Here is a 26568-nt window from a genome sequence, read left to right as displayed (position 1 = left end):
TTACTGCAGCAGCACATTATATTTGCAGATCATAAAATCCACCCCCAGCGCTTTCCAGGACCGTCATGACATTACAATTTTATGACCTTGACTTACTGTGGTCACCTGGATAATATTTAAATCAACGTTATGGGTCTCCCACTCATACTGAAAGTGCTATGCACTTTCTCCTTCTGCCTCTCTTCCCTGTCTTCACCCAAAATTTCTCTGACAACAGAATACAGGAGAAAAATTTGCAAGGGGAAGGACATACCAGGACATTATACTTTCCCACCCCCTGTTTTATTTATCAGCCTCTCGAGTTAAACATCAAATTGACAAATACAAGTCAAAGAACAAAGCATGCAAAATACAGAGCGCGCATTAGGACAAGCGCACTGACAGCAAACAAACTAATCTAAGACATCGAATGAACAGCTCGTTTATATATTCTGAGTTCAATTTTTTAAAATTACAAATCTGCCACGAATAATTGCACCAAGCATCCATTTCTTAATCTACTGCCATATTTACAATTATTATTCTGGTCTGTTTAACAATGATAAATTAGGTTCGGATGTAAGGTTCCTTTGCATTAAAAGTCACGGGCCAGTGCTTTGCTATTCTGTATTTGTATGTGTGCGTAAGTGAATGCTAGTGAATGTAAAAGGAGCAATCAGAAAAAAAGAGAGATTAAATAATACAGAGAGGCAGAACGTGGGAAACGCGAGAGAGTATGTAATTTCTTATGTCTTCCTTTGGCTGTCTTAAGCGCTCAGTTGAAACTATAGCCGGTTAGTTCTCGGACGCGACTTTCGCTGTTGAGCTTCTTTAGCTTCATCCTTCTGTTTTGGAACCAGATCTTGACCTGTCTGTCTGTGAGGTTGATACTCTTGCTGATCTCCAGACGGCGCTCTCGAGTCAAGTACATGTTGAACAAGAACTCCTTCTCTAGCTCAAGTGTCTGATGCTTTGTGTAAGGACATCTCTTCTTTCGTCCACTTTTCGCTTTTAGCCAGTTCCCCGTGGTTTTTTCCAATTTAGCCTCATCTGCAGAAGTAAACAAGAGAGAGAAAAAAATGCAATGATGAATGCAAGATAATAGAACTGACGGTGACTTTACAAATGCTCGCTTGACAAATTATTTAGTTTCTTCCCCACAAAATATTAATATACTTTTTTTTTGTTCATCAGAATAAACATTATGCCGAATTTATTGCACTTAAGAGTCTACAGTCTACAATCTTACGGTTTAATTTAAAAATGGCCTTATTCTTAACAATTTCAAAGCTATGCAGCGATGCCGATTCCCCCATTTTGCTCATTAAACATATCTGATATTTTCTTTTACGAATTTTCAATTATTATCTGTTCTTGAATTGTTGTAGCTAAAAAAAAGAAAAACAAATTCCGTCCGATTTCACCATTTTGATTGTGTGATTTTAGTCTCTATTGGTCTTCTATTGGCTTTTTAATTGAAACGCCATCAACCAAAACATAAAATAATTTTCTTAAACTAAATAATGATTAATATGCAAATAACATAAAGCCATATAAAACATTTCTATTCATGTTTGGCTACTTTGTCATGTTAAATTAAAACATCATCCAAGAGTTCAAAACAAAAGACGCAATTGTTTCAGATAAAACACCTTGTGTGTTAATACTGCAGATTTCAGAAAATGTCATACTTAGCCTACCGAAAATGTTAATAACGGGTATTAAACAAGAAAATGAAATAAGAATGATACATTTTAAAAGACAGAATGTAACTACTTGTGTGAGCATAACAGCGCTTAGTAAGATAAATATGTCAAAATTGTCTGTCGTATCCCTCGTTATATCATTTACACATTTGGTAAACCACAGGTATTGATATAAATATTTTAGGACCCCACACTGATTTCAAATTTCCTTTATAAAATTTGAATGGAATGGTTTGCATTTTATAACGACAGATTACAAAAACAATATTCCAAAATATAAGCGCAAAAATACCTAGTTAATTAAATGTTTTAAATACACTTTATTTATTTTAACGCCAATTGTTTTTTTCGTTCAATGCCTACAAAATTCTATACACATATTTACCAATACCATCAAGTAATTATGTAATCTGATGGAATTTCTAATTATTCATTTAAACCTGTATGAAAAAAACTAAATACTTTGAATTACATACATTTACATGCATTTGTGCGGAGGGTGCGGTGAAGACGTCATTTTTACTCCCCTACACTATTGCGGGTATAACTGAATGTGCCTGTAAACAACCAACTGGAGTGCAATACAAAATATCTAGTTTAATAGAATTTAACGGATTAGTATGTACTGTTTGTTATGCTTGCGTGGACGTGTAAGAGCGCACTTTAACTCTTGTTAATCCTTAGGTGATCCTGTTTATATCATTGCCACGACCTATTTTTATTTTGGCAACGGTGTTAAACGCCGTTTCAATTTTAAGTAGTCCTGCTATTGTTTAATTGACTGCTGTTCTGTAAAAATAGACGAACAGCCCATTTGGGCCTGTAAGACTTAGTTATGATGCACACAGGGCCCAAAGTCATCGGTGCAGCAAGCTAAAAGGTCTTCTATTTTGACGTGCATCTTAGTTGTCATTTCACATGTTGTTGTCTGCATAGAAGGGAGCGCGCTGTTACTGTGTGTGTGTAGTAGAGGGAGAGAGAGAGAGAGAGAATGAATTAGTTATCACCTTTCAATTCGCTCTCGGAATCATCAGTACAACTGTCTGTTTTTGAGACACTCTCCTCTTTTCTAGTCTGTCCCTGATCCATGTCGTCTTCCTGCGTATTCCCTCCCTTGTCTTCTGGCTCCTGCCTTGCTTTGCTGCTTTTGACATAGGAATCTGCTGCTAGTGCTTCAACAGGCGTGGATATTCTGGCTAGTTGGTTAAAGTCCGAGCCGAACTCATCTCCATGGTGGCCCCTTTCACTGGCGTACACCTGGCTCCGTCGGAAATAATCGGGGGTGGAGACGGCGCTTTGATTCGGGTGGCTGTTATTGTCTCCCAGACGGATGTAGGTGGATTTCTCGGCGGACTCCTTAGCGCTGTCGATATCAGGCTGGTAAAGACAAGGAACCGCTTCCTCTTTCACATTACTGGCTGGAAACGAGCACGGGTGCAAAGGCTGGGCAACAGGTTGTGAGCCTCTGTAAATTTTAGAGCCTGCGATCCAAGTGTCCCGCTGCGACAGGTAATGCTGGTAACTGCTGAGATGCATCCCAGTCGGTTGCAGATCATCCCGTTTGGAGAGAGGGGTACCAACAATGCCAAAACTACCCATCATGGAGCAACCATATTCTGCAGACGTTTGCATATACATTCCAGAGTTAGTGGAATAGCTCTCACCTCTGTAAGGAGACGTTCCTCCCACCAGCGAGTCCATCAGGAATGCGTTGGCTGCCACGTTGTTCGGGCATGACATTTTGCTACTTGACTTGTTTTTCTTTTGATTCAAAACAATCTCCTTTATGCCGAAGTGGATAAGGACAGTAGGACGCTGACATCTTTTGGGGGGGCGAAAAATATCAGCAACATAATTATGGATTCAAGGAGCTTTGTCATGTGATTTTCAGACCAATAGGGGTTTGAAAGTGGCCTTGATGCGACAGACCGTCTTGACGTCACTGGGGTCAAGTTTTTGAATTTATGTGGTACAGCATGGAGCAATGGCGCCATCTAGCCGATTTTTATGGACAAGGAAACCAACAACAGAACAAAGAACAATCGCTGTCTTCAGATATAGCCTACAGTTACGTGGCTTATGCGTCTGCAAAAGAAAGAGAGAGGCAAGTAAATTAAATACTTCATGGAAACTCATTACAAAGTTAATCAAAATAAAGAATGGGTTTTATACACTTTTATAAGAGTACATGTAGGCTCTGTTTTTAAAGTTGTCATGCAATAGAATAGAGAATAGAGACGATGAATAGAGACGATGTTGACACATTCTGTCTATTTTCCTCTCTGTCACGACACACTATTTAATCAGTTTTTAGTTACTATTGCTCTGTTGCAAATTCCATTAGGTGGATTAATTGCAAATGTTTAAATTAAATATACATTGCTGCTTTGCTTTTTTTCTTTGTAAAATGAGATTATTATGTATTATGTTTTTTTTTTATATTTTTCTGCATAATAAACTGACGTGCTGGATTTTTTAAATATATAGGAAAAACACATAAGAAGAGGAAGGTTTATTTATTTTTGCCAAACTGAAACAATAGCTTCATTTTTGTATTTTTGATTGTACAGAAATTATCAAGAAGAACATACATTTAGGTGTGTTTGCAGTGTTTTTAATCATTAGCTGTTCATAAATGCATGAAAAGCAAAATTAAAATGTTAAGATAAACTTTAAAATAATTCAGAGTGAATTCAATGCAATTGCGTATTCCATAGCCTACACTTTATTTTCCTTGTTGTTAGCGTTTCCTTTGTGAGTATTAAGTTGGTATGCAGAATTTTATCATACATTTTTGATTATATAATATATATAAATTTCCTGCGGTATTTTCTTGTATGAGCTCTACATAAATGTGGTTTTCGATTTTAGTACAGATTTCAAAATTCTGAAAATGACACGCAACAGTTTAATATTATGCCGTTTTACCAAGTTGCATTGAATTAGCTAGATGAATGACAATTCACAATGCACTTGAGGAAAAAACGTATAAAGCTTACGTATTTTCATTTATGCTTGGGTCGTTTTTGCTATTGCTTACAATAATTTATATAATTTGTATTTGTATTACCCCTTGGACTTGAATGATCTTTTCTGTGTTTGCTGGCCAATGCTTTTCTCAACGAGGTCAGCGCCTGTGACCCAGCTTGAGACATGGGGGATTGTTTTGATTGGTCTGTTCTCTTGTCTATCACTCTGCCTTTTAAGACAAACAAATATACTTTCATGACAGAATATGAACATATAGACTTTGAGGTTTTAGATCTCATCCACACTTTTCTTATTGAGTACGTTGCATGATTTGTTGTGCACACCAATATTTTTTACGTTCAATTGTACGTTTTATTATTAAATGCACAAGTTAACAATTTCAATGTGAAATGCACATTATTCAAAGGGATTAATATTAAAAAAAAATTTTTTATCAAATTGTGTACACACACACACGTGTGCATGTTTATGTGGTTTATGTGTGTGTGTGTGTGTGTGTGTGTGTGTTTTCTATATATTGTTTAGATAGAAAATATCTCTTAAAAATCTTGTAGCGTGTAACGAAATACTGTAGATATCAGGTCAATGTTGAATAGAAACCAGAAATTTAAATAATAAAAATGCTTAAGCGTCTTAATTACAGGTTAGGCTCTCTATCCATAATGGCGCAGTGACTTTCGGATTCCAGATGTGAGTGCACTGATAACGTAGATATATTTACATATTTAAATTGCTGTAAACATTGTTCACTGTAATATCATGTTCTGCTGGGAATTATATGTCTAAAAACAACGAAAAAGAGCCCAATGAAAACATTAAAAATGTCGTACATTATGTATTATGCATGAATGTATTCTTTAAATGTAATAATTTTTGTGTTGCAGCGAAAGTACGTTCTTGAACAAATTATTGTGCATGTATTATTAAAGTGTATTTAAAGACTAATGTCATTGTTTCTTAATGTAAATAAAAATCGTGTTATCAGCTGTTCTTTTGTTTCTTTTTTCAAAGAAATTTATTTCATAGGATGAAAACAACAACAACAAATTGTAACAAACAAAACTAAAAACAAATTGGTGGAATCTTACTCTGTTTGAATTACTTACTTATCTGTTTGTCCGTGCATGCCGACAAGAAAACATGAAAAGGCTCTACGCCTTTTTAACAATATATTTGTAAAATATTCCCTTCTCTTCGAGTGAAGTTTGTGATACTATTAAAAGTCGAAATGCAAAGATATATCACACAGAATATTGAATTGCACCACATCCGGGCTGCACAAAACGTCTTTACAAAGTGAAACACAAGTTGTCCTGTTTAACCGTGTAGGCCTATAGTCTGTTGGCTTTTAAACGAGTAAAAACAGGGCAGGAGATTCGATGGGTATTCCGTGCCTTTTTGGGAACTTAACCCCCCAAAAATATATTTCCAAATTAAAGCGACTCGCTTTTGAACCGTTTCCCCCCCCTCACCAAACAGGAGGTCTATGGAGATTTATGGTTGATGCATGTAACGTTTTAAAGACATTTATAAATCAGAGAGTGGTAATCGCCAAGCACATCAGCATTTTATTAAATTATAATATCACGAAAGACACCAGCGGGCACCAGCGGCGATTGTATTTACAGCTTTTCATCACGTACAGGAGTGCGGAAGTAAGTATAAGCGTACAAAGAGTGTTATAGGCTCTGTCCGAAGTCCGCAACTGTACAGCATGAAGTACAAACAGCAATGAACAACCGAATCTTTCAGACCACACACACTGGAAACTCTGTCTTGTCACTTCCAACTTTCTAATATTTTATAAAATCTGATGGAAAAAGACGTGTCTGATTTGTATTTGTAATGTTATTGGAATAGTGAGAATTATTTGCCGAATGGGACAAGTATAGGCTTAATAGAAACATTTGACTCTTGACATTCTCGATGTTTTGAATGCAAATATGTTAGTGTAACCTTGTAAGTCTTGTTTTGAACAGATATTGGGAAAATGTTCTATTGAATTATGGTGACTTCTACGTATTTACATCCAAGTCCACAGTCTATGCTGACGCCTCTGAAGCCTCCGCCATTTATTTTCCTCGTTGTCAGCTAAGAGCTCATTCGAAAGAGTTCCATTCCACCCTTGTTTTCCGATTTGCAGATATAACGACCCTATTCTACTCGGAATAAATAGGATAGCCACATAACGAAAATCGTCTTACAACAAACAAACAGTTTGTTTAGGAATGCCTCGTATATGAATCAAATCAACCCCACGGCAAAAAAAAATGCAGATTTTATGACCATTGTTCAAAAGTCTACGAGCTGATTGCTTCGGTTTGGTGGCGACAGTATCTCCGGTGTTTGATAGGTGGACGCTCCGAGTTCCTGCTCCTCAGTGTGACAAAGCAAGAGAGAGGAATTCAGCAAATGAACTACGTCACTGAGCCAGGGCCAAGGTTGGTGGGTGTGACAAGAAGACAAGCCTTCCAGCCTTAATCCCTATTCCCCCAAATAGCAATTCGAGCATCAATGCATATATACTCCGATGTTTTTTAAATCCGTCAGAAATCTATTTCCTGTTACCCGGGAAAAGTCACAACCAAGCAATCGTAAATGGACAAGAACATGCCAAAATGTCATAAAATATTTCATGCATGAAAATATTACATTTTACAGAGACAATAAAGTGTATTTAATGGGAGTGCTAAAACTGGAAAAGTTACCTGCTGTAGTTTAATGCGAGAGGTCAAAGTGTTGTTACTTAGGCATTCCTTGTTCCTTTCCCACTTGCGCTGATTGGTTCTGTTCTGTTCACCACGTTTCCTGACAAAAGGGGCTCCTTGATTCCGCTTTATTGCAATAGGTTAAAGGTGAAGGCCTTGACATTATTGAAGTTCAAAGACAACTTTTAATTATATATTTTCCTTCATACGCATAAGTGCCAACAACACACTTGCACGCCTTATGAGCCCACATGTTGTGACAAAATTCGTGTTGCGTGATCATATATAAAACTGCACATGGGGACAATATGCAATACCCCCAACCTCTGTTAGCATACACCGCAAAATAAACATCTCACTTCTGTTCTGGTTGTCTCTTAGAATGCAAGATGCGCGCAGCTTAGCTTCTTCTGAAGAGATGATTTCATGTGAACGGACTACACTCAGCGATATCACTTGATTGGTTTCTTGCACCTATAAGTTGTCATTTTTAAACGTCTCAGTTTTTGTACTAGCAGCCGGACTTTCTTGTTTACTATTTACTGCGGAAGTGAACACCATTCCCCTCGAACAGACGGTGCAATTAAGTCGGAAAAAAGGCAATTTAGGGCTCTGGCTTTATTGCAGTGTCTAGACTACAAGAGTGGCGATTCCATTTAGAAGGTACTAAAAGACGTTGCCGAAATGCTCTCTAAATTTTTGATGTGTTTCATGCATCCCTTTCCTGGTCATCATCATTATTAGTATTTTCTCATTTTGATAAAACTACTACTGACAAAGTTTTACCATTCCTAAAATTCTGCTAAAAAATCTCTAAATATTAAACACATTTATTAGCCAGTTTTCATTGCAAAACAACAATAGCTTACCATTGATAAGACTTGAACTAACGTGTGAGAGGGAGACGACGAACTGTGAGAGATAGAGCAAGAGAGAGAGAGAGTTTTCATTACTTGGCAGTGGTCAGTTTATTATATCTTCTCTTAGATCGCTGTTTTCACTGCAGTGTAGTAATACACATTCACAATTTTACTTCACCATAGATTACCTTATGATTTTTTTTAAATCAAGTCACAATTGACATATATCAGTTTACCTTTATTTGTGTTTATTTTTTATTAATATGTAGTACACAGGCCAAATCGGATCACTGAGCTATCCCTCCGAAATAAATGCGAACTTTGGGCTTAGAGCAAATAATTTAAAGAATCGAAAGACAAAGCTCACAAGGCTGCAAAGGCAATGCAAAGAAAAATAGCAGCAGGGATAGGTGAGGATACTCAAAATAACATTATATTTACATTCACGAATGCACAATGCATAATCTCTGTACAAGGAATACAATATTACAGATTGTACAAGTCACAGTTCTAAATGGTGAAAACATAAAAAAGTATGACATCTCCAGATTCGAACCAGAGTCGAGTGTATGTGTTTTAATGTACATATATACAACCATAAAGGATAGAGGGTACAATTTTATAATATATTATAGTAGGCTATTTTGTGACTATTTTAAAAGTGACGATTTTAAACATTTCACTTAAAAGATGTGTCACACACATAAAAAAAAAAAAAAAAAAAAAAAAACTAAACTTCTGAGGTGTACGTTTTAGTGCCAGAAATGCCGGCTTAATTTGACATTAAGCAAATTTGCATTCTCTCTCCCCACCCTCAGCTATTACAATCCTGTTACCCTTCAAACAAGTTTAACAGTTTTTAGTACTGTTGCTGGCCTTAACAAACATTTTCCAATTATTTAATTAGCTTGATGGGCATTTTTAGACGTACGTAATTTTAGTTTGCAGAGATATTAAATAAAAGGCAATGCCATTTCAACAATTACAACAACGGATTCCCAGAGAAATACTGCAAGCGATCTCTGCTTAATTTCTTTTCTTTCATTCTACGATTTTGAAACCATATTTTGACTTGTCTGTCAGTAAGGTTTAACATTCTGGACAGCTGCAGCCTTTTCTCCTTGTTGATGTAAACGTTAAAGAAAAATTCTCGTTCCAGTTCACGAATCTGAAACTTGGTGTATGGACATCTCTTCTTTCTTGTGCGCGGGGTACCTTTGGATAATCAAAAGAGACACTTTAAATGATCACGTTATAAAACATTTTTCCCCTGCAATACACAATGAGATGTTTATAAATGCACAACACATTTATTTATTTATTTTTCTTGAAGACGAATTTGTAATTTCCGGTGTGTGATCTCAGATGTAGGTTACAGATGTGAGGAAGCAGATCCAACTATGTATGTCACTCCGATGCAAAACTATTGCCGTGGGTAAATAGCATAAAAAAAGCGTAAATATAGGCTAACTTTTTTTTTTTTTTTAAACAAATAGTTAAACTCTGTAAAACCATAAACAAATAAAGTATTATCAATAGATAACAGGTAACTTTTTTAATACTTGGACTCTAAAGTAATTTAATTTACTGTATATGTAGTTTTCCTATTTTTGTAACATATTAATAAATGTGTTTCGCAAATTATAGAACCCTTGACATTATACACATTAAAATGTTTTTTTTTTTACCAACAAACACTGTGGGCCTGGGGTAGTGTCTCCTGTGAATGGCCGTGAATGTTAGCTTCTCTTCTGCAAACTATAGGCTATTTACAGATTAAAAAGCGCCGCTGTGAGAAAATAGCAAAAATCTAAAATATCCAACAGTGTTTTGTGAAAGGTAATTACTATAGTTCTGATTGGCCTTCATGTATAGGCTTGTGTAGGCTACTTTTGAGCAAACTTTACATTGCAACATATTTCCAAAAGGTGAAATGCCTCTTTAAAAATTATTTCATTTACAGATAGATCTTATATTCATTAGCACCGGGCAAGCACTAACATTGTATGGCCATTGACTATGTAGGCTACGTCAACCCCACCTTAACTCAAGTCACAGCACGTTTAAAGGCTAATAAGGACTTCGCTACTTTACATTCGAGCTGCTAAAACAAAATTCACAGTATGCCAAAAGTAATGTTCTGCCCAATTGGTTTTTACCCCCGACAGCTAAATGAGAAAATCCCTTGCAATGCTCAACGCAAGTTCATGATCAAAGTTAGCATTTGTCACAATAGCGCGCTCTTAAAATTTCACAGACTCTGGGATAGTAGATTCTGTGTATAACATCCTCTTTTTTCAAAGCGCTTTCCCATCGTAAAATTTTTTTTCGTTGGAGGAAAGAGCTTTGTAGGTTATAATAAAATCCTTTGAATGCTTATAAAACTCCACATAAAATCTGACCGACAAAACACCGGGCTAGTCCCTTAACCTTTCCCTATTTACAGCTTCGGTACCTACTCGAATGGCTGCTCTTGCTTGCGTTGCCGTCCTTAGTAGCTGCTGAAGTGCACGAGCCCGAATTTGTATGTTCCTCCTCATCCTCTGCGTCCTTTTCCGGCTCCAGCGCTGCGGAAACAGCTGTGGGTTGCTGGGACGAAGTCTCTAATTTGTTCATCTCGCTCTTTTGTAAACAATGTTCTGACTGATTGTCCGTGCTACAATAGGAGGTTTCAAAAAAGCGGTCAAAACCTTGAGGGAGCACGTTGTTTTTCCCCACGCCTGTGTAGAAACCAGTGGACGGGTGGCTAGAATTCGGATGATGCTGGTGGTGGTGGTGGTGGTGGCTGTACACACTCTCGTTTTTCATGAGCATTTCTGTCATGGTGGATGGCGGAAGACAGTCTCTGTGCACGAGATCTTCTCCTGAGTAGCACGATGCATAGTTGGTTCTGTGGTGCCACTTGCTGGAGGGGTCCAGACCATAGGAAACATCTCGCACTGGTTGCACTTGAGAAAGATTTGTGGAATAGGGGTATGTGATTTGTCGCGAGGGCCCTTGTGGAAGGAACGAAGAGACGGCGGAAAATTCGGGAACGTAGTAGGTGCAGCTGGGGAGGTAGATGTTAGAGGCACAGCCAGTCCTGTCCCCAAACTCGGATGTCCGGTCTTTTCGCGTCTGGGAGCAGAAGTTGCCCAGATTAACAGAGTTAAACATCTTTCTCCTGTAGTCCGTACTACAGATATGATGTTTTGGATTCGAGCTGCAGAAGGAGAAAATTTGGGAAGGCGAGATGACGCGCAATCCGTCTAAGTCGCCCCGCAACACGTGATCGAAAGTAGATATTGTCATATATCAATTTGGAACACATGGATCCGTAGGAGTGGTTCAGCTGGGTAAGATCTGTGAGATTCAAACGATTAATTTTGAAATCATGCAAGACAATGTAAAACAGAAATATATTTTGGTTGTTTTAAGCGAGTTTTGTAAGAAAGAAGAGCTGTATTTTCTATTTATGTGAACGCGTGTTGGAGCCTCTGTAGATACTGATTAACGCTGATTTTATGAGTCTGAGACAACACATTTTGTTTTCATGTATATCGCAGCATGTATGTTTTAATCTATGACTTTCGCATATAACCAAACTATTAAAACTTTAAAAGAACGACTGTTAAATATGACTGGTACGATTTATTTTTGTGTTGTTGTGTTGATTGCTGCACTGCTAATATTCAAGGGTCGAGTTTTACCGCATTGTCAAGTTGCTTTTGTTCAAGTGCATATAATTTTTATGACATTCCATGTCATTTTATGTATAAACATATATGCTTTAAAGATATAGAGCATATATGTTTATAGGCTACATAGTTTGATAAGCAAATGTGCCTTACAAATGTCACGTGTCAGCTCCACCCAGTTCTTGAATATAATAATAGAACATTTGTGAGTTTGTCTTTTTTGTTGAGATAAAAACTTCTGCAGAAAATGATCTTATACCCGGAAAATTCAGTCATTGCTTGTATAAACACAAAGTTAACACTGATCTATGTTTACGTTTGGATGTGGTTTAATTTTAAAATGGGAAAAAAAAATATCTTGGTTTTAATCAACGAAACTAAAAATGAGAGCTATGAATGATGCCACCTATGATTCAAGATGACTTTATCCTGAATGTAAAACACTGTTTTTTCGAATGAAACAAAATAAATAAATAAAATGATGTGTAATGTACTATTGTGTTCGACCTTCCTTACACTTAAGCACCACACGTTTAGGCATTTAACATGTGTAAAGTACGTCAAATGATCCCTTGGATATTTTAAATCTCTGAGACCATTTCATGAGAGGCATCTGTTTAAGGTAAAACATGCTATCCAGTTTCAATATGTACCCTCCGGCGTCTATTAAACTAAGCCTAAAATGTTTTGTTTTTGGTGCAGAATGTTGAAAATATTGCTTTTAATTTAAAAATCCTTTTTAATATTTAAAGATCTATAGTAACTATCTGCATCCTAACATTCTGCTAGCACTGCAGGGCATGCTAATCTTCTCAAATTTAAAACTAAATCTAATTCGTGAAATAAACTATAATAATAATAAAATAAATTCAGTTTGTAGCAACCATTTTAAAATATTTATTTATTTTTAATTAACTATTAGTTCATGTACAGATATGTGCATGTCTAAAGATCTAATGACCGGTCAGGAAAACTTTTCACAAAGCATCACATAGACTCATAACATTTACCATCGTTTATGTTAACAATTGTTTTAATAGTTTCTCTTCAAAAAAAGATAATGTTTATAGGTCTATTATGTATTCAAAACAGCTTTTCAGAGTGTCCCTATTAACATTTATAAACTATCACCGATAGTGGAAAAATAGTCATATCAGCTGCACTGGACGTCGCAACTAAAAAGTAAGTTGTATTTTTAAACCGCATTTTGCTATATTGATCGCGTATTTGTGTTAAAGGTATGTGGCAATGACTTTATGAGTCTCTGAACTGAGCCCTCTCAAAATTGACAAAAGGTTGGTGTGCAATATGCCTTCAACCAAGTACAAAGAAAGCAGACAGCTGCCCAGACCCAGCACTTGAATTTGACCACTAAAATTCTCACTGCGGCCGCCATAAAAGGCCGAACAGCGGAAAAGCAAGAAATGCTTTGTTCTACAGAAAACAAACAAAAGGTAAATAATTAAAAAGTCCTACGGAATTAAATATTTAACTAAAAAGATATGCAATACAATGACCGACGAAAGATACATTCTGGTTTGAGTCAGCCAGGTCTAAAAGTTGTTTTAAAGGAGCTCAAACTTAGAAAACATATCCGTGTCTCCTATTTGAGCCAAAACTCTATCGTGAAACCATTAATGATCAGAAACAATATTGATTTTTCTCATCAGAGTCGTATAGTCTGTCTATAAACATGTTAATGCGAGAAAGATTTTGCGAGATAACTACTGACAACTAACATGTTCCCATTGTGTTCATGTTGGTTTCACACCGAAGTCCACACTTGAATTTCCGCAGTGCGTAACAGCTACTACTACTATCTGGCGTATTTGTACCTGATTGTTCTACAGGAGACACACGTCAACTATTTCGATGCCATCATACAGCTTAAACATTATACTACTAGCTATAGGACCCTGAAATTCAACAAAGGCGCGCCCTTTTCTTTCTCTAAACAAGCACTATATCCCCACAAATGCTCTGCCCCTGCTGGAGATTTGGACAATTGTGGATATTGTGATGTAGCAGTTGAATTGAAGGGGCAAGTTCAGCTGGAAAGAAAAGCTTGAAAGACGTTTAGAGTCTAGAGAAACAGGGGACAGAGGTGTTGTAAATATTTGCCATTCTCCTCCTAAAAACCATCACTATGAAGAGCTGTGAGTTTTACGACATTGCCAATGGAATTTTTGCAATGCTTTGCAGCTAAGGTCTATAATTATAGAGTTAAAGTAAAATTATGGTGTCGCTAATTATTGTTACTCGAACTAAAACGATGCGGGCCATGCTTTACCATGCATGGAGATATGGAGAAATAACCCGAGTATTTGTTTGGTTGCCAGTTTCGTCGACTTTTCATTCGTGCATCAACACAAAATTGCTTTGGCCTCATACTGATGGAACATCGACAGAAAATGAAACATAATCAGTAGTCGTCATACATCAACGAGACCAAACAACAGTTGTAGGCAACACTCAAGGGCCCTTCAGTTTACCTCTAGGGCTAAAACCTCAGCAGGGCTAAAAAGGGAAACTGTGTAATAGCATTACTGTCCCCTCATGGCCTAGATAAATTTAATTGGATGTAAGTCGGGCTGTTAAACTCGCTCGTATGAGCTGTGAACAGATTCAAGCAACAACAAAAATGGCCCTTCTTTTTACAGAGGTCTCTGCTCGTACATAGCTGTAGAGCCTTAGCACAGGCAACCAGTATCCATCTCTGTCATAGAAATCCTATACGTTTGTTGCTCAAAATATAAAGTTACATCATGGACAGAAAACAGTAGTAATCTTTTTTATAGTGAGTGATTTTAATTATTAGATTTTAACAGTCAGGGTACACGTGATTAAAAAATAACTTTAGCTACAATAGAGATGGCTAACTGTGTACATTTCCGTGAAATTTGAAGGAGTGCAAAAAGATGAAACACTGTTATTGTTTTGAGATACGCTATAGCTATTCATGCCAGAAAGAACTACCTCTCACACACATATACAATATACAAAAAATAGCTGTTGTCTTTGCCGCATAAAAAGACCTTTTTTAACACAAACGTATATTAATACAGTATTGTATATACTGTTACACAAAAATACTATTACTTTATGCAATTATTTTCTTATTATTTAAATCTCGACTAATACCTACAGTTGTTACGGACTTTTGCGTTTTGTTCGAATAATTATAATACTAAAAAGAAGAAGCGATGTCTCCATTGTCTTGCAGATACCACGTAAATTATGCCTCAAAAAGAGACTTTCAGAATAACCACTTTTTTTCAATTTCAGAATAACCACTCACCAAACGCTCATTGTAACCTTCAATAAATGGCACAGAAATTGCACAGAAAATGGGTGCATGATGCATGCAGTAGAAGACCCTGTCTAAATATGCATCATTCATGTCAGAAACGTATTACTACACTGATAATCATTTTCATCATTAGTTACATCCCAAGTACATTATTTGGTAAAATGCATTAAAATGCAAAGCGTCAGTGCGTTCACAAAAAATGTAATGTAATGAAAAATATAATAAACATGTAACTCCAAAATCAGCATTAGCTATAGCTATACAAATGGCTGTTTCCGTGGCTACGGCTTATTTCAGTGTAGCAGAGGCGCTTCAGCAAGATGGAATTTTAATACAATTCAGCAATTTATCTTGTGCAAAAATGGCTTCAGCATTTAGGTATTTTTGTCAAAGATTTAATTATGTTTTTGTTAGTTAATTTATCTAGTTTTTTAACTTTATGTCAAGATAAAAAAGAGTGGAGAATATTTACTTACTTAACATACTTTTAGTCATTTAACAGACGCTTTTATCCAAAGCGACTTACAAATAAGAAAAAAATATTAAATTTATCTAAAACTTTAGCGCACTTATTCTTTTTATATATTTTTTTTAACAAATGCCACTTCAGTCACTCCTTACATAATCTCCCGAGATGTTTGCTTAATATTTGTCTATCAAACTGTTTCGTCGACCGTAACCTGAATGGCATTTATTGCGGAAACCCGATTTCCGCACTATGTTTGATGATGACAAGATAAAGGTATGTACTCACAACAAAGCCTCTAATATGACACCGCATGGCTGCTGCACTACTTTAGTTGTAAATTGCGATTTTAAATAACATGCTCAGGGTGTGCCTGAAAACAGAGCATTCACGGGGTGTTTTTCTTTTTCTTCTTCTTCTTTTTTTTTTTTTTGTATATATATGGCCTTTTTAAAAGTATGAGAGGGTAACCTACTGCACTGGCAAAAAACACAGTAAATATTTAAATACGACTTTACTCCGCAACATGGTTTATACACGAATATCTGGATATTAATTGTATAATCACTTTGAGGATGGATCCAGGTTTAGGATTCATTCAAAGGGTTGACACAAACATTGTAAATGCTTATGTTCGCCCGTACTTAAAATACTTCCCTTATGTATTAGGCTACATCGCAAGTAAATGGCTTTTTTTTTTTTTTTTTTTTTTTTTACAAAAGACTATTAAGCGGATGATTTCTTATGAAAGGTGACTCTGTGTGAGATACATTTGTTAAAAGAACTGTTGCAAGAGTTGAAATGTTTATGGACTCTCAAAGCAACTATTAAAAAAAGATATTGTGTGATTCAGTGTAATATCTGGTGTACTTTAACTTCATATTAATGCTTGAATTTTGTTTACACCAACGGTATTGGATACTTGTTCCTATATATGGGACACACTAACTTGACCTTCAATTTGTAAGTTGCTCCCGCCCACTAAAACAGGGCTAACGCAAGGGGTGGGATCGGAAAGAAGGCCCCAAACATTGTATAAACAGTCAAACCAGTTGTTTGCAAATGAAGTTATTTTCTTCAAAAACTGAATACTTAGTTATTAAATATTAGTTATTAAGTAACATTCATTCAACAATTCTTTTTTTTTTTTTCATGCGACAACACGCTTTTCTTCTTTTATGCCCAGGTAGGTTGTATCGCAGATCAAGGCATTACAAGTTGGCTTTTAATTAGTATTAAGTAGTTTTGATGGACGTGTTCAGAACGCATTTATTGGTTTTGCGCTGTTCTGCATATGGCAAATATGTAACCGGCCTAGTTTTTAATATATGTGCCGTTTTTCTATACAATATATAGAAAATACGCTGTAGCCGCATATCAATATTTTTCTAATTACTTAACTACACTACAAGGAACTAAGCTCTCATACTGGTTGAAGCAGGGATATATTTATTATACAAATTTAAACATCATGTTTTTTTTTCGTAATGGCAGATTAAAAAACAGGCAATAAGTATGCATGCTTTAGAGTTGTGGATATTTTTACATCGTGCCGGCTTTGGCAAACTTTATTTTATAGGACTTGTTAAAACGCGCTTAAAATTTTTATAATTAAAAAAAAAGATATATCGGCTCCTACCAAAAAACTGTAAGGATTTGTATTTGTATATTAAAGATTAGATAACTGATGAAATTTGACGTTGCTGCGAGTGACAATTAAACTATACAAAATTAAAGTTCATAAAGTAAATAATAATAAAATAAACAAGAAATGCCAAACCTCTTGCTTTGAAGTTAACAAGTTAACAGTTGGCACATAGAGGGGAAAAAATAAGAAAAAACAGTCTCAATGCAAAAATAGTCTCTTTCCAACAGAATAAGAAAGCTTATAATAAATTGTGATATTAATATTTTAAGCAAGATAAATGACAAATTACAATGCAGCTAACGATGAATGTACAAGATTAGTTTTCTACATTAGCAAATTTTTTATTTTTTTTTGCACAATATAACTAATAAATGTGCCAATAATGGTTCGTTTTTAAGGTAACTTTTTAATCAAATGAGATAAGCCTGAAAGAACGTCATTTTTCCTGTGCTGTTGCAGTAATTATAATTATTCGTCTATTCGTCTTTTGTTAGGCCAAGCAAATGTTGATACTGTTTAAATACAAAAGTAATCAAACCGGTGCATAAGGTAAATATTGATTTTACTAGCAGGGTAAGGCGAGCATATACAGGTTTATATAGAGTGTTTATAAAACTATTAATTGTCAAGATATATTTCTGTCTCACTCTAGTTACACGTAAACCCCCTTTCACCGACACACACTCACAAACGTGTGCAGTGCAAGAAGTTCTCCAGTCCCTACACGTCTGTGATAGGAGCAGGGGAGATCTAGAGCACTTAGTGAACCACATGACTACACAAGTTAAGTGTGAAGGGCACTGAGGTGCTCAATGACCTCTGAGCCGGGGAGACGAGTCGTCATAAACAGATTTGGCCAGTCTCAAAGTCAAAAGCGCCACAAGCACATAAAATGCCATTGTTACGATTCCAGCGCATTTGCTGGTAAGGAAGCCAATAGACTTGATACTAATCTTTGGCTTTGGAACGATCTCTACCCTAAGATCCGCTTTATTTCCATTCGACGAAATCTTCAGTGATTCCCTATTTATTAAAAATAAAATAAAAACTCATCAAAAAAATCATAATGTTACATATTACGTTTGGTTTAACAATGTCTAACTCCTGATCAACATTAGATTACAAGTTGGTCCTAAAATTCAAGAAATTCCACTGCATTTCTTGTGAGCAATTTAAATAACCGCCTAGCAAAAATCTAAATTCTAGTAATCAAAAGGTAATCTTCGCACACTAGATATGTTTGCAATTAGGAAAAACTAGGAAAAGGCTGAAACACGTTCCGAAACATCTTTAAAGAAAACTATTACATGTCCTTGCAGTTAGTCCTCAAGTCCCCTGTTTCGGCGTCTGTTCCATTTATCCACTAGGTGGATGTCTTTACCATTTTCAACCACTGATAAAGCATATCAATATTGTTACACTACATATGGCCATGCTGGAAAACATTCAGATTGCATTTTTAGAGTTTTCTCTTGAGTGTTTCAACAGAATGTTTTATTTAGAGATATTATACTGAAATAAGTAAGAGCCAATATGTTCAAAATAAGGCTATTGCCAAGCGCGATAATGTACATTACATTAATTACATGTTATTACATTTTTCTAAAAATGGTAGTTTGAGTGCATGAGTTGCTTTTTAATGTAAAAAAATATGTTTAGGTAACAAACGTAACAGACTCAAATACTAACACTCGTATGGTTTGCACAATACAGATATCAAGAAAAACGTAAATAAAAGTAAGTTTAAAGACTTTATTAATCAGAAACTGTAGGTTAAACATATATGGATACATTCATGAACTTGTAACATTATTTACAGGACATTTTTAATCGCAAGGTACAAAGGAATGCGGCACTGGTGCATTCACAGAATTACACAGAACAACACAGAAAACAAAACAATTTCACAAAACAATCCAAAGGGGGAAAATGTGACGCTCATTGTTATATAGTTGCTGATGATGCCATTCATATAATTGTATTTGTATTTTTTATAGATTCACAAAAATAGGATTTAAAGAAAAGGTCACTCGCCGAACTAATAGCACCGACTTATGCCAAATTCGCTATAATAATACTAATAATAATAATAATAATAAAAGTAAAAAAGAATAAGCTATATTTTATATGAAACCAACTTTTTACCACCTTCTTGTCCGTATCTTTTAAACACTCTTTTCAGTTTTTTGATAAGGTGTTTTCAAATAAAACATGCGCCTTGTTGACAAAAAAGTCGGAAAACCTTTGCTTTTTTACCTTCTAACTACAGTGATTACAATCATGCAGCAAATATGAACTATTTCACTGGAATATAATTCATGATCTGGGTAAACATGTTTCAAATAACACAATGGGTCCTGCTAATTAGCAAAATAGGCTCGTTAATATTGGGATTTAAATCTGGTCTCTTCAGTATGATTGCTACTTCCATTACACTTATAAAATGACTTAATCTTTGTTTTAATTTATAATTGCGCGTCTTCTTAATATTACTTGACCATGCATTTCTCTCCCAGAAGCACTGTTGTTGTGAATTAATTAAGTAGACCTAAGCGAATATGTCCAAATAAAGCAATCGTTAATGGGGAATTTATGCTGTTAAAAATGCAAATATGACAGAGATATTTTTTAAGTTTTTCACTATATCATGAATAAATATTTTATTAGCAGTTTGTGCGGCTTAGCTGCAGGCCTACTAATTTACACTTTGGCCAATATCTAGTTGCAGAAGTCATTTCCTAACATTTGTCAGAATGACATTTCACAGACTAGATCAAAGTCTATTCATAAAAGCTGTTCTGTAATAGCAGTTTGGTTCTCAAGGGCCCAAGATATGAGTTGGGTCACTAACTTTGTGCCCGTGACCGTGAACGTGCCACAGAACACGTGGCGATGACTGCGGAACTGAGATAAGACGTTGATTGCTTAACGCTGCCCCAGCTTCTTATTGCCGAATATTGAGTTTGAACGGCCCTTTCTTAGCTATAACTGGCAATATAAAAACATAAGATGGGAGATTAAGGATTCTCATTTTGACCAAATATGTCTATTTTATGTTATCTAGCTTAGAACACTGATTATGGCATGAGTGTTATTATTTAAACAATTGGTTTTAACACTCCGACAATAAATATTTAGCGATCATTTCAGGCTGATAAGATTTTGAGAACATGTTGCTTATCCGAAATGTTATCTCACAGCTTATATTTGTCTGAGAACTAGCAGTTCATTACTTAATAAAGTGAGTGATGGCTTAGACAGCTTGTTACTTTCGAAACTTAAAATATAACATTCTCAGCATGTACATGCCCAAAATTGCTGGACACGAACCCTCTTAAATAAACTCCAGACCACATTGCATAAGCAGACTTCTGGAGCCATCATTTGGTCGCGTACCCCTATTATGTTTGAATTCTTATTCGCGATTCCTGAATGCGTCGTGGGGCAAGACTTTCAGAGTAAAATGGACCAATGGTAGATTACCATTAACTAAATACTGTTGTTGGACTACCATTAAGCAATGTATATTTTGTGCCTCCTTAAAAGAAGGACAAAGCCTGCTCCCTTAGCAATAGTCTCTTTTTCTTCATCCGCCGATTTTGGAACCAAATCTTAACCTGTTGGTCGCTGAGACTGAGCCTGTCAGACAGCTCCCTACGTCGCTGCCGGGTGATGAACTCGTTCAGCATGAACTCTCCCTCAAGCTCGGCCAGCTGCAGTTTGGAATAGGGCTTTCGCTTCTTGCGGGTCCGGGTGTGCATCGGGTACCACGGGGCACCTAGAGGGGGCAAAGTACGGGTTCATGAGAGAGCTGCAAAAAAATCTCCAAGGCCACCACATCAAATCTCTCCACATCTCGATGCCACGTAAAATACAAATTTCTGGTGCATTTTGTGAGGCTGTTAACATGACAATTAGACGTGATTCAATGACAATCTGAAGTGTAATGCAAACTGTCGATATGATGAATTTATCTGTTTACATAGAAGCATGCCTTATTTAGCGGGTTCAAGGCATATTAAATGACTTCTTGTTGCACGACAACGATATTAATTCAGTTTAAGAGTCATTAAAAAATGTCCCTTTTTTCTGTCAGAGCAACTGCCATTTTACAAATCTGTGCTATTTGCTAAAATAACGCGAGGGGTTTGGCAAAACGTACATTTAACAACAATAACTATGCATTTTATGTAAACGGCGTCAAACTTTGGCAACTGGATTGTTGAATTTTATGATGTTGTGTTTACTGGTTGTATAAATGACTGAGCGCTTAAACTGGTGAACGTGGAGCATTTTTAGGGCAACCCCTAGTGGCCTTGAACAACCACGCAAGATCCATGCAGGAAAATCATAACAGTTGCCAGTGAATGCCAAAATAAATGGTCATGCAAAAAAAAAAAAAAAATGTGCTGGAGCAAGATATGAGTAATTGTACTATGTGCTTCTGTTGTCTTTCAGCTGTGATTAAATGCGAGGGACAAACCTCCTCCATTGGCGATATTGCTTGCGTGGTTTCCATGCGAGACCAGGGTTTGTGGGTCGCCAGCTGAAGCCTTTCCTCCTTCGTTTAGCACTGAAGAACTGGAGTCGGACTCCAAGGACTGACAGGATGGCGGGTCTTGTGTCAGATGCTCGGTGCCATAATCATACTTTGAGAAGGTGCCACTGTTGCCCATCCCATTGTGCATCCCGTGATCAGACGATACTGATGTATCTCTTGCTCGCTCCTCTCGTTTGAGGTTGTTGCTGTCTGAACACGGCTCTCTGGTGCTGCTGGAATTGCCATAATAACACTTGCTTTCCTCCAGTCGGGTTATTTCACAAGATCGATTAAAAGAGGGGTTAATGGATACGGGACTGCTAAAGTAAGACTGAGGATATCCATTGCACGACTCCGATGGATTCCACGGGAGAGAGCAAACATTGTCCCTTCTAGGGTACGAGAGAGACGGTAGCCCCGCCAGCTGTCCCCCTGAGGCTCTAAAATTCGGGAAGTAAAACCTGTCTCCAGTGTGGATGTTTACCAAAGGTCCCACAAACCCAGGATTAAGAAGATTATGCTCGCCCATTTCCGCGGGCCAGACCAACAGCTTCTAGTTTATTGCAATCTGACATTTAACGTAGTTAAACCTGGAGGTGCACCTGATTGGTCATCTCCACGTCACGTGCCGGAGCTTACTCGAACACTAGAAGGTACCACCCACTTGGTCCATTTCAGACAAAACAAAACATTAACTTCTATATTACGGGTTTTATATGCTTTTTAAAAATACTATAAAATATCTTATTAAAAATGTAAAATCTTGTTTTTCTTTTCCCATAGCTCAAAGGTTCTAAACTTTCCTGTTTAGAAATATAAAGAACTGTCCCTAGCCTCGTTTAATCTTTATTACCTGAAAAAAATAAAAATAAAAAATACAAATGAATAAATAAAATACAAATATTTTTCCCCCCAACAAATATTTTTTTTCTCATTGAACGTGAGGGTTCTTTCGACATTGTTTTCAAACAAATTACGGTTGAATTCAGTGTCATATAAAGATGTGATGTTCATCTTTTACAGGCTTGTTTTAAAGAAATACTGATGCTCAGTGCTGAACTCCACTCATATTTACTGTAGTGGGGTCAGCAGGTTGAAACCATTGGCTCCGTAAAAGAAGATGATATTCTATAAGAATTTTTTAAGACCATAGCCTATAGTTTAGATAATATGCTACACCTCACATGAACAACTTTAACAGATACATCCTATAAATACTCGCAGTCAAACTCATGGCGGATTGTTACACATCTCGCAATTCTTTTATTTGAATTTTACAAGCTGGCAGAGGGCATTAAAATGATTCTGCCGCTCCAAATACACCACACTAGATCACATTAATTGTTTGTTTTTTGTTGTTGTTGTTTGTATGTAAGTATAAAAAGTACAATTTAGAAGCAATTTTTCCTCATATCAACTGCAACGCAGTGCCATTGTCACGTGCGTATTAAGAACATAATGAAGCGATGAAATAAAGATTATTATGACAAAAGGGCAATAAGAACAGTACGCGTAACACAAAATTGATATTATGCCTATTCAGTGTTTGGCTAATTTTTTGTACCTTAAGTTTTCTTAATAGTATATTGTATTAAATGTATTAATTATAAATAAATGTTATAAATAAAATGATTTTTTAATGTTACTTATTAATGGTGTCACAAACGATTGTTTTGAATTATGTCCTTTTTCTCTAACCAGAATTGCGAACAACCATTACAAGTTAAAAGTTTTCAGATGTGGATACAGCTGTCATATTAAAAAAAAAAAAACAGACTGATGTCTATTACTTCATAACTTTTTTAACAACTGGTTTGTTTACGCGTTTGCGTAGCCACTTGAGCACATGTTTATGCTGACATAGATTTATAACTGAGCAAATTACATTTGCATTCTTCGTTCATTTTAATAATTTACATTTCCTTAGTTATTGCAGGAGTCTTTGAGCAGCACAGTAACTTTGCGTTTCCTGCCAATATAAAGCTTGTGTCATGTGTATCTATTGAGGCGTGATCGTAATTATGATCGTGGCCAACTTATTTATTTTTGTTTCATCTACTTTGAAATTAACCGACAAAAGCAAAAAATAACCACAAACAGCTTCATTAAAAGCGATGGGTATTATAGGCTATAAATGCAAAGATACTGCCTAGGAAATCCGGTGTTCAACTCATTACAAATATTGATTTAACACCTATAACAGAAACTTAAAACAACTAAAAGACTTAAATGCTGTCCTCTAAATTGTCCAATAATTATTACATCAAAATTTTAGGCACACGTGCATTTTTTACGGCTAAAGTACTTCATACCAGATTAATGTAACCAATTAACATGCTATGAAACACTCCGTGTATATAAATTTTAAATGCTGTCAGATATTTTACTGAAATATCAGGACATTTGTGTGTTAAATGTAATCACCAAATATGAAGCTATAGAGACCAGAAATGTTGTTACTTGAGAAAACACTCATGCTAATTAATACAGTTGTTAGTTATTTCTGATTAGTTGTAGTGAGAGTATATTATTTCCCCCAAGAGCACAACAGAGAGTAAAACAAGTTCTTGAGAGAGTCACTGGTTGTCCCTGGGAATGAATTACATTTCAACAACTTAATTCAGTCACAAAAATATTCCCCTCAAACAACTTGTCTCAAATAATATCGCTTAAAAGACACAGTAAAAAGTACATTTTCTTACCGCTAAGATGGCCAAAGTTAAAATCTCCAAAATGTCTGGAAAATGGCTAAAATAGTTGTTAGTTCAAGGTCAGTGTCTAGTGCACTGTCTGCGCCGCTCTGAGATTGCTGTCTTGGAATCTCTTTTCCGTCCAGACAGGGCCATAGCGTAAACAAAGGCCTTTTTATTGTCTTTGATTTTGGAAGACAGGTTGGCTCACTGAAAGCCTTGCTGTGAACGTCCTCCAAGGCCAATTTCTTAAAGGGAAGAAACGTGCATTAAATGTGAATTACATGCAAAATTCCAGTTCTCGAATACTTTAACTCAATTTAAAGAAATTAAAGCTTGATGATAGTTTGATATCGCAACAGACATTAAAAACTAATAATAGCACAAAATAATAGTAAATTTAAGTAATGGGAATTTAATTCAATCGCAATTTTACACAAATAAATACGCGACTGCTACGAATCTTCCAGAAAAAAGTGTGTATGAACACACAAATGTAAGTGCTTGTTGGGACTGTTGCATAAGTATGAGCTTTGCTACAATTACGTCTACTAAAACTTTTACAACAATTAAGTCTGCTTTAATTAAGTCGAAATAAATTGAGTGTAAAAAAAAACAAAAAAACAAGAGTAATCTGATTAAACAAATTAATGTTTGCGAAACACTTACGGCATTTGAAGATTGCAAACCTGTTTTTGCCCCCCCCCCCCCCCCCCCTCCCCTCCCATATTCATTAGTTTGTTTATTTATTTATTATTTTATTTTCAGGGACTATGTCATTTTATACTTTGACTTCGGAATATTAGAAGTTACAAAATAGAAAGAGAAAAGAAAAACATTTATGAAACGACAAACCTGGGTCATATTTTAAGAGATGCATTTACAATATCTATATATCATATTATTTAGCAATAGCATCTATATAAAATAAAAAAAATATTATATACAGTTGGGAATTCAATCAGAAGGCTATATTTCACTATATTTCAATGAACAACCCATCCTAACTATTAAATTCAATGTGTGTCCGGTATACTTACCACGTCCTTCCATGAACACTAGCAAATTCTTCAAATATAGGCTATACTTTAAGCTTACATATTAGTAGTTTATTAGTTACCTTCATCTTAGATTAAACACACATATCCTGTAAGAGGACGTGCGCCAGACACACATTGTCTACATAAAGACCGGTGCAGAGCATGTGTCTTCGTGCTGAATCTACACTGCTCACTTCCTGATATTTCCACAATACGCCACCAGAGGTTATCAGCCCCCTTTCTCCTCAACCCACGGATCTCTCCCCTCTCATTCCAGCTGGTCTGTTTAGAACCGGTGACGTGAGTTCGTGTGTTTGGCTGAACAGGCCTTTCGCATTAAACATCTATTATTTAAGCTGCATATTGATCGAAACCCTACAGTTCTGAAAAGCGTTTATTTCTATATTTATCTTTTTCTCAGATTCCAGCATGAATAACTTGCTAACTTAACTTAGCAACTAACTTGCTTTAAAAATGCGTATACGTTTGCATTTTTTTAAAAATGTATATTTACGTGTCTAAGAAAATATGTTTAGGGGCTTATTAGTGCAACATAGTTGTTTTGTTTTTTGTTTTGTTTTTGTTCTGAGTTTTTTCAATTTAATAAACTAATGCAGTGATAATCAGTAATAATTGTTACACGACAAAAATAAGCAAATTTACGCATTCGACTTCTATATTAAAATACCACCATTTGTCCCATGCAGACCAGAAAGTAATATTAATAGCTAGTAAAAACAATAAATCTATTTCTATAATGTTAGTATTAGTAAAATAGTGCGACACAAAACAAAGCTATAGCCTATATCAACACAGGTTTGAACTAAACAACTTACAGCTAATAATGAGAAATACTGTCTTATAGCTAATCGCTTGTATTTAGAAATCCAACAATTTAATTACTTCTATTTACTTTTTTTGCAGAGAGCATAAAATCATGAAATGTTTATATT

General features: G+C 35.8%; 2 protein-coding genes and 1 pseudogene across 3 annotated transcripts; all 3 read right to left on the bottom strand.

The window, feature by feature from the left end:
* Nucleotides 1-754: 754 nt before the first annotated feature.
* LOC306860892 (homeobox protein Hox-C10a-like) lies at nucleotides 755-3538 on the bottom strand (the record flags this gene model as incomplete). The annotated part of the gene is made up of 2 exons (XM_079402902.1): nucleotides 2723-3538; nucleotides 755-1029 (listed from the first exon to the last, which is right to left on the bottom strand). The coding sequence occupies exons 1-2, from the start codon at nucleotides 3423-3425 to the stop codon at nucleotides 755-757; spliced, it is 978 nt and encodes a 325-aa protein (XP_079259028.1). The 5' UTR covers nucleotides 3426-3538.
* A 5688-nt stretch (nucleotides 3539-9226) lies between these two features.
* LOC306860893 (homeobox protein Hox-C11a) lies at nucleotides 9227-11535 on the bottom strand (the record flags this gene model as incomplete). The annotated part of the gene is made up of 2 exons (XM_079402903.1): nucleotides 9227-9459; nucleotides 10704-11535. The coding sequence occupies 2 exons, from the start codon at nucleotides 11533-11535 to the stop codon at nucleotides 9227-9229; spliced, it is 1065 nt and encodes a 354-aa protein (XP_079259029.1).
* A 9349-nt stretch (nucleotides 11536-20884) lies between these two features.
* On the bottom strand, nucleotides 20885-22460 carry LOC306860896 (homeobox protein Hox-C12a-like; annotated as a pseudogene). The gene is made up of 2 exons: nucleotides 21829-22460; nucleotides 20885-21123 (listed from the first exon to the last, which is right to left on the bottom strand). The product of its transcript is annotated as a homeobox protein Hox-C12a-like (transcript).
* Between the last annotated feature and the right edge of the window lie 4108 nt (nucleotides 22461-26568).

The sequence above is a fragment of the Barbus barbus genome (genome assembly GCF_936440315.1).
Source record: "Barbus barbus genome assembly, chromosome: 41".
NCBI lineage: Eukaryota > Metazoa > Chordata > Actinopteri > Cypriniformes > Cyprinidae > Barbus > Barbus barbus.
This window is presented reverse-complemented; position numbering and strand designations above follow the sequence as displayed.